General features: G+C 39.2%; 1 protein-coding gene and 1 pseudogene across 5 annotated transcripts in view; one reads left to right on the top strand and one right to left on the bottom strand.

Annotated features, from left to right (window-relative positions):
- Window positions 1-15,362, top strand: part of ABL2 (ABL proto-oncogene 2, non-receptor tyrosine kinase) — a 122,502-nt gene that overhangs the window by 13,948 nt on the left and 93,192 nt on the right. The window contains exon 2 of one of the 5 annotated variants that reach the window (XM_055084179.1): window positions 13,853-13,932. The exons of the other annotated variants lie outside the window; for them this stretch is intronic. Coding sequence (XP_054940154.1) covers window positions 13,875-13,932 — 58 coding nt within the window. The 5' untranslated portion in view covers window positions 13,853-13,874. The remainder of the gene's footprint in view (window positions 1-13,852; window positions 13,933-15,362) is intronic. 5 annotated transcript variants of the gene reach the window in all.
- On the bottom strand, window positions 14,361-15,214 carry LOC102986828 (mitochondrial import inner membrane translocase subunit TIM14-like; annotated as a pseudogene).

Here is a 15,362-nt window from a genome sequence, read left to right as displayed (position 1 = left end):
GGCAGGCGGACGCGCAACCACTGCGCCACCAGGGAAGCCCTTTTCTTTTTTTTAAATGATAACCATTCTAACCAGCATGGGGTGATATCTCTTTGTAGTTTTGATTTTCATTTCCCTTGTGGTTAGTGATGTTGAGCACCTTTTCATGTACCTGTTGGTCATTTGTATGTCTTCTTTGGAAAAATGTCTATTCAGATTCTCTGCCCATTTTTAACTTACTTATTTTTCTTTTTGTCTTTCTTAAATTTTTGGCCACACTGCGCGGCTTGCGAGATCTTAGTTCCCTGACCAGGGATTGAACTGGCACCCTCAGCGGTGAAAGCGTGAAGTTCTAACCAGTGGACTGCGAGGGAATTCCCTGCCCATGTTTTAACTGAATTGTTTTTGTGTTATTGAGTTGTATAAAATTCTTCCTCTTAAAGCTTAAGAGCTTGGTAGGTAGATGTTTGAGGAGTCTGTCTTAAATGATTATTTCTCAGTCTTTATATCATATACCAACTGTCTTTGGTTTTTGGTTGTCCTTCTAGTTCAGGAAATTTTGACTGTTTCCCTGGTTTCCACATTATTTACCTTTTCTGTTTCCTCTCTTGTCCTTATATTTATAGATTAGTTCTCATTGATCTTTTTTCTATACCTCACCATTGATTTCTTACTATTATAAAGTTTCATCAGATTTATTTTTTATTTACTTGTGTTGAACTATTACTCTGCTGTAGTTGATTCTTCTATCTTAGCAGTTTTCTGTGGGTAATGTGTGTGAGTAGGACTCTTGGTTACAAGTAGGAGAGACCAACTCCAGATTATGTAATACCTAGAAAATTTATATGGTGATAGTGGAGGCTCAAGAATAGGAATGCAGCTAGGCTGGCCCAGAAACAGGATGTCGAAGGCTACTAAAAACTCAGGCAATGTTTATTTTCTGTCTCTTGTTTTTTTTTTTTGCTTACGCGGGCCTCTCACTGTTGTGGCCTCTCCCGTGGCGGAGCACAGGCTCCGGACACGCAGGCTCAGCGGGCATGGCTCATGGGCCTAGCCGCCCTGCGGCATGTGGGATCTTTCCGGACCGGGGCACGAACCCGTGTACCCTGCATTGGCAGGCGGACTCTCAACCACTGCGCCACCAGGGAAGCCCCTGTCTCTTGTTTTGGCTTCTGTTTGCTCACTTTATTCTTCTTTCTTAGACATTCAATTCATACCATACTTTCCTTCCTTTTTTTTTTTTTTTTGGTAATCTCTTCTCTGACCAAAAGGATGGTCTATATTAAACTTTAATTTCTTAGTCTCAGTTCCAGATTCCCAGGAGAGTAACTGTGATTGGTGGTCAGATCACCTCTGTAATATTGACATTTTGGGTTGAATGGTTCTTTGTGTGGGTTGTCCTGTGCATTGTAGGGTGTTTAGCAGGATTGTTGGCCCCTGTCAACTAAATGCCAGTAGCGCTCACCTAACTGTAACAACCAAAAAATGTCTCTAGATATTGCCAGAATCCCCTTGGAGATAAAATCACCCCTGGTTGAGGACCACTGATCTAGAATGTGTTTAGCTGCTCTGGGCCTACCACTGTGTGAGATTGATGTTTCAGGAGAGTCTTTGCGAGCTAGGCAGGTACTCAAAATGCTTTAAGTATTTTCAGTTTTTTGTAGCAACTATAAATTAGCACTGTTTTTCATGATTTTTAGGTGTTCCTTTTTGTTTGTTTTTTTTTTTTTTTGCGGTACGCGGGCCTCTCACTGCTGTGGCCTCTCCCGTTGCAGAGCACAGGCTCCGGACGCGCAGGCCCAGCGGCCATGGCTCACGGGCCCAGCCGCTCCGCGGCACGTGGGATCGGCAGGCGGACTCCCAACCACCGCGCCACCAGGGAAGCCCAGATAATTACTATTAACGGGAAAATATTTCCTTAAAAAACTATATTTTGCCGCGGAGCGGCTGGGCCCGTGAGCCATGGCCGCTGGGCCTGCGCGTCCGGAGCCTGTGCTCTGCAACGGGAGAGGCCACAGCAGTGAGAGGCCCGCGTACCGCAAAAAAAAAAAAAATTTATTTAAGAGATTACTGATCTACCAGAAATGACTTTGTGTTTGTTCCCTAATCTTGATGTAAACAGATTTTTCACACTTGCAATTCTTGAAGCTTTTGGGTTTTCTAGTTGAGTGCTTTCAATTATAACATCAGTCAGTGCCATTTATAAGCATGCTGTTAATAGCTATGGACTCTGGTGTTAGACTATGTGGGTTTAGATCCTGGATTAAATTTATGATTTAGCATACCAATATCTTGACATAGGTAGAAAATAAATAACTTGCATGGGAATACGTAATTTCTATGGTCTCTTAGGGTTCTGAATTTTTTATGTGTGTCTGTTTCCTCATCTGTAAAATAGTCATGCTAATAGTACCTGTCTCATAGAGCTGTGAGAATTAAATAAATATTTCATGTAAAATTCCCAGAAGGTACGTGGTGAATGGTAAGTACTCAAAAAGTGATAGCTATTAATGTTTTTTTAAAGTTGCCTTTCTAACATTTTTATTGGTTAATGTACTTAACAATTATGGTAGCATTAAGGCTGAGATAATCTTGAGACCTTAATACAAGATAGTATATTGTATTTAGGCTTCTTCTGTTCCTTGGTTTAATTCCCAGATTTCAGTGCTTCTGGATATATAGTTAAGTATAATGTGTAGTTTTATTTTATTTTGGTACAGTTATCAGCATTCTGATTGGATATTTCTAGCACTTCACTTAGGTAGATCACAGTCTTTCTCTCTCACAAATGTATCATCCTGAAATACCTTTCCATTCATATGAATAGAAAAGTTAGTTGTAGGGGCCTTAAGAAAAAAAGGGGGGGACAGGGAATGGTGAACCAGTGGAGCTAACTCCAGTGGAAGCGTGTGTTGTCTGTGTGTACACTGGAGATCATGGCACTCCGTCGGTAGGAGTCATGGTATGTCTGGGCCTCATGGAAACTGGAGCTAGTAAGCCATTAGAGATTAAGACTGCCTACTCCATCTTTCTCTTTTAGGGGCTGCAAGGTTTTGGCATCGTTTTTTGCTCTGTATATCTGTTCAGTTTTCCTTTCTTCCAGCTGGCTTTCTCGGATTCAGCTTGTAGTAGTACATGGAGTGTAATGGCTGCTCAGCTTCTTTATCATGATAACTCTCAATGTATTCTTTTGGCATTTCTCCCTGCTGCTAAATGGCTCAGTCTTTTTCTGTTGTAAAATTTAAATCATTTATTTATTGAATGCTCAGTACCTTTGCATAGTTCAAAAACCAAATGGTATAGGGACTTCCCTGTGACATAGTGGTTAAGAATTCGCCTGCCGATGCAGGGGACATGGGTTCGATCCCTGGTCCAGGAAGATCCCACATGCTGTGGAGCAGCAAAGCCCGTGCACCACAACTACTGAGCCTGCGGCTATAGATCCTGCAAGCCATAGCTACTGAGCCTGCATGCTACAACTACTGAAGCCTGCACACCTAGAGCCCATGCTCTGCAACAAGAGAAGCCACCGCAACGAGAAGCCCGCGCACCACAACAAAGAGTAGCACTCAATCGCCACAACTAGAGAAAGCCCGCATGCAGCAATGAAGACCCAATGCAGCCAAAAATAAATAAATTAATTAAAAAAGAAAAATTTCTTAAAAAAAAAAAAATCAAATGGTACAGAAGTGTTTCTGCCATCCCCTTTCCCTGGCCACTCAAATTTTGGCAATCCAAATCACCAGGTTCTTATGTGTACTTCCAGATAGGTGTGTGTGTGTATATATATATATATATATATATATATATATATACACACACATATATTTACATATATATACACACATACATATATGCATGTGTATCCCCCCAGTCTTTTTTTTTTTTTGAGAACAATGGAAGCATATATACTGTTTTGCACCTCGCTTTTTTTTTTCCACTTAATTTATCTTGCAGATTCTTCCATGTTAGTAAGTAAAGCACTTGCTTTTCTTTTTTTTAATGCATGGCATTTCATTGTATGGATGAATTATATAATTTGGTTGTTTCAAACAGTGCTTAGTGAAAAATCTTACGTATCATTTGAAACATGTGCTAGGTATAGCTGTAGAATAAATGCCTTGAATTGGAATTGCTGACAGAAAGGATATAGGGATTTCAAAATAGCCATTTATTGAATAAACTATGTTGATTCACCTTTTTGTATAGTAAAATCCTGTGTGCATTTGATTCTGTTTCTGGATTTTCTGTTCTTTCTGTTGATTTGCCTAATTATGTGCCAGTATCACACTGTTTTAATGTATTTTTATAATGTGTGGTATAAATAAGAATATATAGACTTTTGTGCTAAACTGCCTTGCTTTAAATCTTCACTTCTTTAGCTGTGTGGTCTTGGGCAAGTTACTTAACATCCCTATAATTCAGTGTCCTTATTTGTAAAATAGAGATGATAATACCTATCTAATAAGGTTATTAGGAGTAAATGAGTAAGTTTATATAAAGTGCTTAGAAATAGTGTTTGGCATGTAATTAGTGCTTTATAGGTATTAGCTCTTTGTTGTTGCTGCCATCCAGTAGGACCAGTTCATTTCTCTTTATTTTCAGAATATTCCTGGCTATGCCTCCTTGCTTATTTTTTAATATTAACTTTAGAATCAGTTGGTTTGTCTAGTTAGATTAGGTTATAGGTTGGTAACAACAGCTCCCCACCCCAATCTTAGTGCATTAACACATCAAAAGTTTGTCACACTACCTGTTCAGTGTAGATCAGTGTGTGTTGGAGGAGGGGGTCTTGGCAGAGGTGGGAGAGGGATTCTGCCTATCTTTTCTCACCCAGAGACCCAGGCTGTTTGTTAGTCTTACATCTTCATTCTAGAATGCTGGCGGTTGCGTTGCAGAGGGAAAGAGAGAATGGTGAATCAAGTACTAGTGGAAACTTTAAAAACCAGGAGAGATGTTTGGCATCACATCATGTCAAGGGGATGGGGAAGGTGCAGTTTTGCTGTGCGCCTGGGAGGGCAGCTAGAAATATTTGTTGGGGAGCAGTAATGACTACCTTAAGTTTGCTCTGCTGGTTGCTAAATATTGGGTCATTCTTTGTGTTGTATGCAACACACTAATCCACTCCCTTAGAGAGAGGACTCAAATTTCTATCTAGTAACTATGTTGAGCTCAAACTCTAGAATCTCTGAGTCTGTCAGATTCAGAGGAGGTTCCTTTAGGCCAAGAGAGCTGTGAATGAAACACATGTTATCAGCTGGGCTATTAGAAGAGCATCCTATTAGTATCTTCTCAGGCTCCTTGGTGGTTGTGGGAGTAGAGATATGAAAGGAACTTCCACTTTCAACTCTACATATGTCTATATTTGAAAAACAATTTTTATTTTTACAGTTAGCAGGTGTTGTGTAAAGAGATATGTTAAGACAACCTACCGCAAAAGAATCCTCTTATCTCCTATTTACACTAAATTAAATAATGTATAATAAGTGGCACAGCCAAAGCTGGACTGTAATGTAAGACTTACTTTAGCCCACTGTGCTTTCCAGTATACCAAGCTACCTCTCTTAATGCATGAGCTTCTGTGTTATAGCTTTCTTTTTTTTAAAGACTATTTTAATATTTTATTTATTTACTTATTTTTTTTGGCTGCATCGGGTCTTAGTTGCAGCATGCAGGATCTTCGTTGAGGCGTGTGGGATCTTTCGTTGCGTGCAGGTTTCTCTCTAGTTGTGGCCTGCGGATTTTCTCTCTTTAGTTGTGGTGCGTGGGCTCCAGGGCGTGTGGGCTCTGTAGTTTTGCGGCACGTGGGCTCTCTCGTTGAGGTGCGGGAGCTCAGTAGTTGTGCGGCATGTGGGATCTTAGTTCCCCAACTAGGGATCGAACCCTTGTCCTCTGCATTGGAAGGCAGATTCTCTACCACTGGACCACCAGAGAAGTCCCTAGCTTTGTAACAATAATATAAATGTAGTCTTTTTTGTTACTTGCAATGAATATAGAAAGAGAAAAAGCAGTTTACTTTGAGGAGGATAATTTTTGGGAAAATAATGGAAGTGAAGAATGATCTAACGTCTAAGGAGGACCTCAGTGAGAGGACAGTCTGTACTAATAGGGAGGGTGATGGTGCATGTTAACTGGCTTCTAACTTGAAGATCTTTCCTGGAGTATTTTGTTTTATTTATTTTTGATCACTGAGTTTTGAGGGGACAGCTTACAAAGCTAACAGAAGAATGGCCGGCCAAGTGTGAAATGTTTGTTTTTTGTATTATTTGTACAAGTATAAAATGTTTATTACAAAGATCTTGCTTCATCTTTAAACTAGAAAAAAGGGGGAAAAAGCCATATATTTACTACTCGTTTCTTTCATTTCTTTAAGGGGAAAGGAAAAGAATTTTTTCTTATTACAAAAGTGGTATATTTCATTATTAAAAAAAAGAACATAAGCAAAAAGTAAAACAAACCCCAAACCCAACTTCCTGTTTGGGGACAACAATCATTAAAGTTCTCGTGTGTAACCTTTTTTTTTTTTTTTTTTTTGTGGTATGCGGGCCTCCCTCTGCTGTGGCCTCGCCCGTTGCGGAGCACAGGCTCCGGACGCGCAGGCTCAGCGGCCATGGCTCACGGGCCCAGCCGCTCCGCGGCATGTGGGATCCTCCCAGACCGGGGCGCGAACCCGGTTCCCCTGCATCGGCAGGCGGACGCGCAACCGCTGCGCAACCGCTGCGCCACCAGGGAAGCCCTCGTGTGTAACCTTTTAAACCCTCTTTTCATAGTTTGTGTTGTTAATCAAAAAGTATATAAAACATACATGCAATTTTTGTTAATTATCTTTTTTTCACTTCATATATTTTGAAACTTTGTAAATCTTAAAGGAGAAAGGTTTTTTTTTGTTTTTTTTTGGTCCTCTTAGAACTTCTTTTGCATTTATTCTTCCTCACATTATTTAACACCCATACTTTGGTCTTACACTTTTGTTATTCCTGTTTCCTTAGTTAGATAAGTTCTTCATTGAAGGCTTCTGTATTCTTCATTCTTCTGAGCTTATTATTAAGTTAATTTAAGGACAGGATACATTAATGGGAGAGATTGTAGGGAAAAAAGCAGAAGACATTTCAGCAATTATTGCACGGTACAGATCAGTCACTAATTCAGTCCAGCATTGCTTAATTTGCTGATACAACCCCAAAACTGAGAAAGTACAACCGTGTGTATGTATATTTAAAAACCTTTCCTTTTTTTAAGCTAAAGTAAAATATTTCTATGATGTTAATTTTTTGATATGACCCTTTGAACAGAGCATACTTAGTCTGAGGCATTAACTCAAAAATGTGGAGGAGGACAGCAGGGTTGTGTTCTATTTCTTTTGAAATGTCATGAGTTGTTTAACTTCTTTCAAGAAGAAGGAAGCGTGGGTTTACTGTCTAGTTTTTTTTTTTAAATAAATTTATTTATTTATTTTTGGCCGCGTTGGGTCTTCGTTGCTGTGCTCAGGCTTTCTCTAGTTGTGGCGGGCAGGGCCTACTCTTCGTTGTGGTGCGCAGGCTTCTCATTGCCGTGGCTTCTCTTGTTGAGGAGCACGGGCTCTAGGTGCACAGGCTTCAGTAGTTGTAGCATGCGGGCTCAGTAGTTGTGGCTCTCAGGCTCTAGAGCGCAGGCTCAGTAGTTGTAGCGCACAGGCTTAGTTGCTGCACGGCATGTGGGATCTTCCTGGACGAGGGCTTGAACCCGTGTCCCCTGCATTGGCAGGCGGATTCTTAACCCCTGCGCCACCAGTGAAGTCCCTGGAGACACATTTTGGATAGAAAACAGGGATCACCAAAAACAAAACAGCAGCAGTATGTTGTTTCCAAAGAGAACATCTCAGCGGCGCAGAAGAGACTGAACATAAGCAGGGTTGAGACCCATAATCCTTAGAACCCCCTGCTTACAAGGTTGGCCCTTGGCTGGTGTCTAGGAACTTTGATTTTGGAGAGTTTCCACCATTCCCAGAACTGTGAAGAGTGGCTCACTGTGTCTAAACTGTTAGTGCAAACAATGTGGTTTATGCTCAACACCTACTTTCCTTTTGGGAGTCGGAATTTTGCTACGTGGTAGGTAGAGGGTGCCTACGTGACGAGCCCCTAAGAAAAACCTTGGGTACTGGACCTCTAAGGAGCTTACCCTGTAGACAGCATTTTACACATGTTGCTAAAACTCATTGCTGGAGGAGTTAAGTGTGTCTTTTGTGACTCCCCTGGGAGAAGTCTCTTGGAAGCTTGTACCTGATTTCCTGCAGACTTTACCCCATCTGACTTTTCCCTTTGCTGATTATGCGTTGTATCTTTTAGCTTCAATAAATCATTACTATAAGTACAACTGTGTGCTCAGTCATCATAGTGAATCATTGAACCTGGGAGTGATCTTGGGGAAGCCCCCCAACACAACAGTGGATCAGATAAAATTATAACTGGAATCTACCATGCTCATGGAAAAAGGCCCCTACATGGAAGTATCCAATAAGTAGATGTCATTTTTTTGGTTTAAATTATGTCTAAATAGGGTAGTAGATAGAATAAATGAAACTAAAAGTAATTTTGGGGTCAGTAGGAGAGGGAAGAAAGCTCTTAATCTGTGACTGAGAAACTTCGGTTCAAGGTTCTATTTTTGTGAAGCTGCATCTTGGCGTCAGGCTATCTGCTAAGGTTCTGTACTTTATAAAAATGTTATTCTAAAAGGAGAACTTGAGGCAACAAATGTGACTCAAAGCGCTATGATGTAGAAAGTACAGGGGGTTTGGAGCTAGACAGATTTGGGTTAGAATTGTGGTTTATTAACTATGTGAATTGTTTGAACTTACTTCCTCATTATAAAATGAGGATAATACCTGCTGTATGGCCGGCTTGATTATTAAACAAGATAATGTATACAAAGCTTCTCCCACTGTCTTGCACAGAATTGTCTTAAAAATTGTCAGTATACTTTTTCTGCTCTTCAAGATGTAGAGAGATTGGAGAAATTTAAAGGGGAAAAAGAGAACGTGAAGCTTGTGTTTCTCTTCTCCTTATTGGTTTGATGTGAGGTTGGGTGTGAAGGTTAGTGAGGAGAGAAGAATCATTAAGTTTTAGAAAATGGAATTTTAAATTTATCTCCAAAATCACCCAGGGGAACTTTACATAGTTTAAGAACTAAGAATATCATTAAGTACAAAGTCAAGAAGGGGCTAGGGGAGGCGTAGAAACTTGATGAATGTTTTTCTGTACCTTTATGGTGAGGTTGTCATAAATTAGTTGACACCTGTGTGTTATCAGGTTTCAGTAACTGATTAAATACCTCCAACCTCTATTCTCTCATGATGAATACTCCCAGGTAATAATGGGACAATTTGGACTAATTTATAGGCATGATTTCCTGTTAGAATTTTTAGAATCAGTGTTTAGAAATAGTGGCATCTTAAAACAGAATTGTATAATTCTGATGTATGTATGTGTTTTTGTTCTTTTTATAACTATTTTTTATTTTTAAAATTTATTTTTATTTTTATTTACTTATTTTTGGCTGTGTTGGGTCTTCGTTGCAGTGTGCGGGCTTTCTCTGGTTGCGGCGGGCGGGGGCTACTCTTTGTTGCTGTGCGCAGGCTTCTCTTTGCGGTGGCTTCTCTTGTTGCGGAGCACGGGTTCTAGGCGCCCGGGCTTCAATAGTTGTGGCACGTGGGCTCAGTAGTTGTGGCTCGCGGGCTCTAGAGCGTAGGCTCAGTAGTTGTGGCGCACGGGCTTATTTGCTCCGTGGCATGTGGGATCTTCCCGGACCAGGGCTCAAATCCTTGTCCCCTGCATTGGCAGGTGGATTCTGAACCACTGCGCCACCAGGGAAGCCCTATAATTTTATTTTGAAAGTTAACATCATAGAATAGTTGCAAGAAAAAATTAAGAATTCTTTTACTCTTTGCCCTGTTTTCCCAATTGTTAACATTTTGTTTTGTTTATTATGTTCCCTCCCTCCCTTTCTACCTTTTTCTCCTTTGCCTCCTCTGCTTAACCAGGAGTATGTATCAACATCACCTGTAGAATATTAAAAAGAAAAAAAGTGCATTCCTACTGAGCCAAGCAGGTACATTTACTAGGCTAAATCCCACAGCCTTGAAGTATATCTGCTTTAGTGTTCACTTTCCTCAGTATATTATTTTATTATCCCCTGCGTTCCATAATTGCTATTGAGAAGTTAGCTGTCATTATAATTATCCTTCCTGGAGACAGTCTATCATTTCTTTTTGGTGGTTTTGTAAATCTTTTTGTCTTTAGTATTTAGCATTTTCACTACACAGTAACTACTAGGTATAGATTTCTTATTATTTATCCTGCTGGTAATTCTTTGTGCTTTTTTTTTTTTTTTTTTTTTTGGCCATGCTGCGTAGGTTGCAGGATTTTAGTGCCCCAACCAGGGATTGAACCCTTGAGCCCTTGGCAGTCAAAGCACCGAGTCCCAACCATCGGACGGCCAGGGAATTCCCTCTCTACTCTTTTCTTTTTCAACATTGTTTAGACATATGTTGGACCTTTTGTTCTATTCTCATGTTGCTTAACCTCTGTTCCGTATTTTCAGTTGTTGTATCACTGTGCTACATTTTGTGTATTTCTTCAGAGTGCTCTTTACCTGATCTAATCAGCTATTTAATCCATCGAACTTCTAATTTCAGTGATTATATTTTCTGTTTCTGCAAGTTCTATTTGATCCTCTTTTTAAATTGTCTTTTTAAAAACTGTGGTAAAATACACATAGTATAAAATTTACCATTTTAACACTTTAAGTGTACAGTTCAGTGGCATTAATTACATTCGCATTGTGTAACCATCGCCACTATCCATCTTCAGAGTTATTTTCATCCTGCAAAACTGAAACTCTGTACCTATGAAACAATAACTCCTCATTTACCCTTCCTCCAGTCCCTGGCAACCACCATTCTACATTTTCTCTATGACTTTGGCTACTCTAAGTACCTCATATAAGTGGAATCATACAGTATTTGTCCTTTTGTGATTAACTTATTTCATTTAACATAATGTCCTTAAGGTTCATCCATGTTGTAGCATGTGTCAGATGATATTTCATTGTATGCATGTTCCACATTTTGTTTACCTATTCATCTGTTGATGGACCACTTGGGTTGCCTCCACCTTTTGACTACTGCGAGTAATACTGCTATGAACATCTGTGTACAAATATGTCTTCGAGACCCTGCTTTAATTTCTTGGGGGTATATATCCAGAAGTGGAATTGTTGGATTATATGGTAAATCTATATTTGAGGAAGTGCCATATTGTTTTCCATGGTGGCTGCATCACTGTATGTTCCCCCCAGTGCTACACAGGGGTTCCAGTATTACCACATAGTCATCAACATTTATTATTATTGTTTTTTTTTGTTTTTTTTGGTGGTAACCATCCTAATGGGTATGAGGTGGTATATCATTGTAGTTTCAGTTTGCACTTACCTAGTGATTAGTGATGTTGAGCATCTTTGCATGTGCTTATTGGCCATTTATATATCTTCTTTGGAGAAATGTCTATTAAAGTCTTTTGCCCAAAAATAAGGTTTATTTTGTTGTTGTTGAGTTGTTGGTCTTTTTTGATAGTGTCTTTTGTTTCTTCATTTACTATCATCATCCTCTTTTTCTTTAAACATATACAGTACTTTATATATATTGCTGAGTAACCAGTTATTCCAGAGTTTAGCAGCTTAAAACTACCAATATTTATGATCTCACATGATTTCTCAGTGTCAGATATCCAGAAGTTTCTTAGCTCGGTGGTTCTGGCTCAGGGTGTCTTGTGAAGTTTCAGTCAAGCTGTTAGCTGGAGCTGCAATCATCTGAAGGCTTGTCTGGGGCTGGAGGATCTGTTTCCAAGTTGGCTTATGCATGTGGCTGCTGGTGGGAGGCTTCAGTTCCTTGCCCTGTGGGCCCCTCTGCATGGCTGTCTGAATGTCCTCATAGTATGGCAGCTGGCTTTCCCCAGAGCAAGTAATCTTCGAACAGAATGTCATAATTCCTTTTATGACCTAGTCCCCAAGTCACACAACTTTACATCCATCTTACTCTATTTGTTAGAAGCAAGTCCCTAATTCTACTCCAAGGGTAGGGAATTAAGCTCTGCCTCTTGAGGAGAGGAGTATCAAACAGTTTGACAAGGAATAGATGAGAACAACTCTAGTATTGTGTTAATGCTAGTAATGAAGTAGTTTTTAACAACAAACTAAAACTCTAGAGAATAATCTTAGATGACAGAAGCAAAGTTTACCTCTTACAGGTTTAATGGGGCCAATACTAATAGTATTTACATGTGGCTGGCATTGTTCTAGGTGGTTTACGCATGTATCGCTTAATTTTCACAGCAACCTAATAATAGAACTAATGATAGAACTCTCTAAGTAACCTAATAAAATGAGCAGCCATTATTTAAATAAGTCAGTAAAAGGTGAGATACATAGTGCTATGAGAAGCAATAATAGTGAAATTTTACTTAGGGAGGTTAGTGCTGATTTAGTTGAGATTTGAAGGATGGGCAGTTATTAAATATATTAGTAGATAGGAGTGGGGAAGAGTGTTTCAGATAGAGGGAACAGAATGTATAAAGACCATGTGGATGGAGAAAGCATGGTAGCATTATTTTCAATGTGTAAGTATAATTGAAAAGGCTTTGTATACTTGTATTCTTCATTAGATTTTGCTCGATTACTTGGCAAAAATATGAAATAGTCATTGATTAGTGTTATGTATATAGAGTGTCTTAAAAATTTGTTTTTAAGTCATTCTTCTTATTCTCCATATTATCAGAAATTATGTGGTATGTAAAAACATTATTTTCAAGCCTTTGTCAGTAGTTTCTCAAATTCATTTTTTGTAACCACTAGCTCTTTAAAAGTGTTCTGCTTAATATTCATAATTCGATTGTTCACATTTAGATCAGTGAGGTAATTTGAGTAATTTTCTATTAATATTCTCCATTTATCTTTTAATTTTTGTCTTTTTTTTTTTTTTTTTTTTTTTTTTTGCTGTACACGGGCCTCTCACTGTTGTGGCCTCTCCCGTGGCGGAGCACAGGCTCCGGACACGCAACTTCAGCGTCCACGGCTCAAGGGCCCAGCCGCTCCTTGGCATGTGGGATCTTTCCGGACCGGGGCACGAACCCGTGTCCCCTGCATCGGCAGGCGGACTCTCAACCACTGCGCCACCAGGGAAGCCCCAATTTTTGTCATTTTGATTATAGTGTGTCTTGATGTGTTCCTCTGTGGGTTAATCCTGTATGGGACTCTCTGTGCTTCCTGGACTTGTGACTGTTTCCTTTCCCAGGTTAGGGATGTTTTCAGCTGTTATCTCTTCACGTATTTTCTCAGGCCCTTTCTCTCTCTCTCCTCCTTCTGGGACCCCTATAATGTGAATATTAGTGCACTTGATGTTGTCACAGAGGTCTCTTAAACTGTCCTCATTTCTTTTCATTCTTTTTTTTGCGGCGGTGATTTCCACTACTCTGTCTTCTAGTTCACTGATCCATCTTGGCTGCTCTCCTTTTTATGGTGTTTTGAGTTACATTTGTCATATGTTGAAATGCCCCAGGAACACTTTGGCCATATCCTGGGTTACTCCCATGGAACCACTGCAATACCTCCAGACACAAAACCTGAGGCTTCGGGCACCCCTGCCTGGCCATGGACTTGGCAATCTCCTTCTTCCAAGTAATTTTCCTAGTAAACTTCCTTTGCTTTAAATTATATTATTAGGAAACTGTTAAAGAAGATTGATTTTACATTTCTAAATTCATGCTCAGTTTATATAACAATTCTTAGCAGAGATTATATTTGAAACAGTATTTTTTCAAGAAACAGATTTGGTTCTGTCTTGCAGGGCCCCTACTGACTTCAAAACTATGAAATTAAAAAAAAATGTTAACATTGCTTTGACCATGGAAAAAATCTGCTTTTCAGGTAAGAGTTTTAGTGAATTTGTCATGCTCAAATACTTAAAAGTTCAATTTAATAACCAAAAAAACTGTTCCTCACCAGTCCACTAGGGGAGACTCCAGTACTTAGGAAGAATATTCTTAGGAAGAAAATACAGTTGCTACTATAGTTTAAAAATCATCTCTTGCTTAATAAAATTATTACTTTTTTGCTTGCTTACATTAAAAAAAGTATACTTTTTAGGACTGGTTTGGGTTATTAATTTGACAATATTCATCTGTGGAAGAATTTACAGCATTTTTTTCAGCTTTATTAAGGTATAATTGACAAATGGTAATTGTGCATATTTAATTAAGGCATCAAGTTTTATGTTTGTTATGTTTTGATATATGTTGATGATACAACAGGCATGATGTTTTGATGTGTATACATTGTGAAATGAACACCATAGTCAAGCGAATTAACATATCCATCACCTCACAAAGTTATCATTTTCTTTTTTTCAATGTTGAGAACACTTAAGACCTACTGTCTCAGCAAATTTCAGGTATACAAATACATTATTATTATTATTATTTTTAACTTTGAGGCATTTTATTATAAAAAGCTGGTACTCATATACATAAATGAGTAAGAACTTAAAACTCATCATACATTTACTTCATTTTTTAGCTTGACTTTCTAGTAAATCTTTAGCTTCATTGATTTTGGCTGCTATATAAGGAGATCCTCCCTTGTCTGGGTGATTTAAAAGCATAATTCGTTGATGAGCATCTCTTATTTTTGCCTTATTGGCAGTAAGGCTTACATCTAGTATTAATGCTGCTTCCCGTTTTGTCATTATGGGCTCAAACCCACCTCTGTAATAGCCACCACTGAAGGCAGATTTCGGTAGACTTTGAAAAACTTGTTTTACTTGAGGCTCCATATGCTTCATCCTTGCAAAGCGTAATGGCCTGCAAATCCTGCAGCAGCAGTGGTCAGTCCAACTGCTACCACTGTACTGGCCATGGTTCCCGCTCGGCTCCTCTGCTTCCACCGGGAGCGTGGTTCATCCCACCCCACCAACTCTATGCCTCTACCACAAAGCGACGCGGCCACCATCAGCACGTGCAAAACCCCAAATACATTATTTTTAACTCCAGTCACCATGCTGTCTGTACATTAGACCTCCAGAATTTATTCACCTTGCATAACTGAAACTTTGTACCCTTTGACCAACATCTCCCAGATTCAAGAAAGCAATTTAGGCTCTTGTGCTTACTAGGAAAAGGTTATCACACTTAATGTTTCAGAAAATACTTCAGTTAGCCAAAAATTTATTCTTTATTTATTTTTTCTAAGCCCTTTTTTGATTTCTTCTATGATATGATTGTATGAGTTTTCTACATATCATGGATTTCATTCCTGTATGCCTTGAACATAGATTCTTAAAGTGACTTTGTCAGATTTAA

The sequence above is a fragment of the Physeter macrocephalus genome, chromosome 4 (assembly GCF_002837175.3).
Source record: "Physeter macrocephalus isolate SW-GA chromosome 4, ASM283717v5, whole genome shotgun sequence".
Classification (NCBI taxonomy): domain Eukaryota; kingdom Metazoa; phylum Chordata; class Mammalia; order Artiodactyla; family Physeteridae; genus Physeter; species Physeter macrocephalus.
The sequence above is the reverse complement of the archived record's forward strand: the minus strand, read 5'-3'. Positions and strand labels throughout refer to the sequence as shown.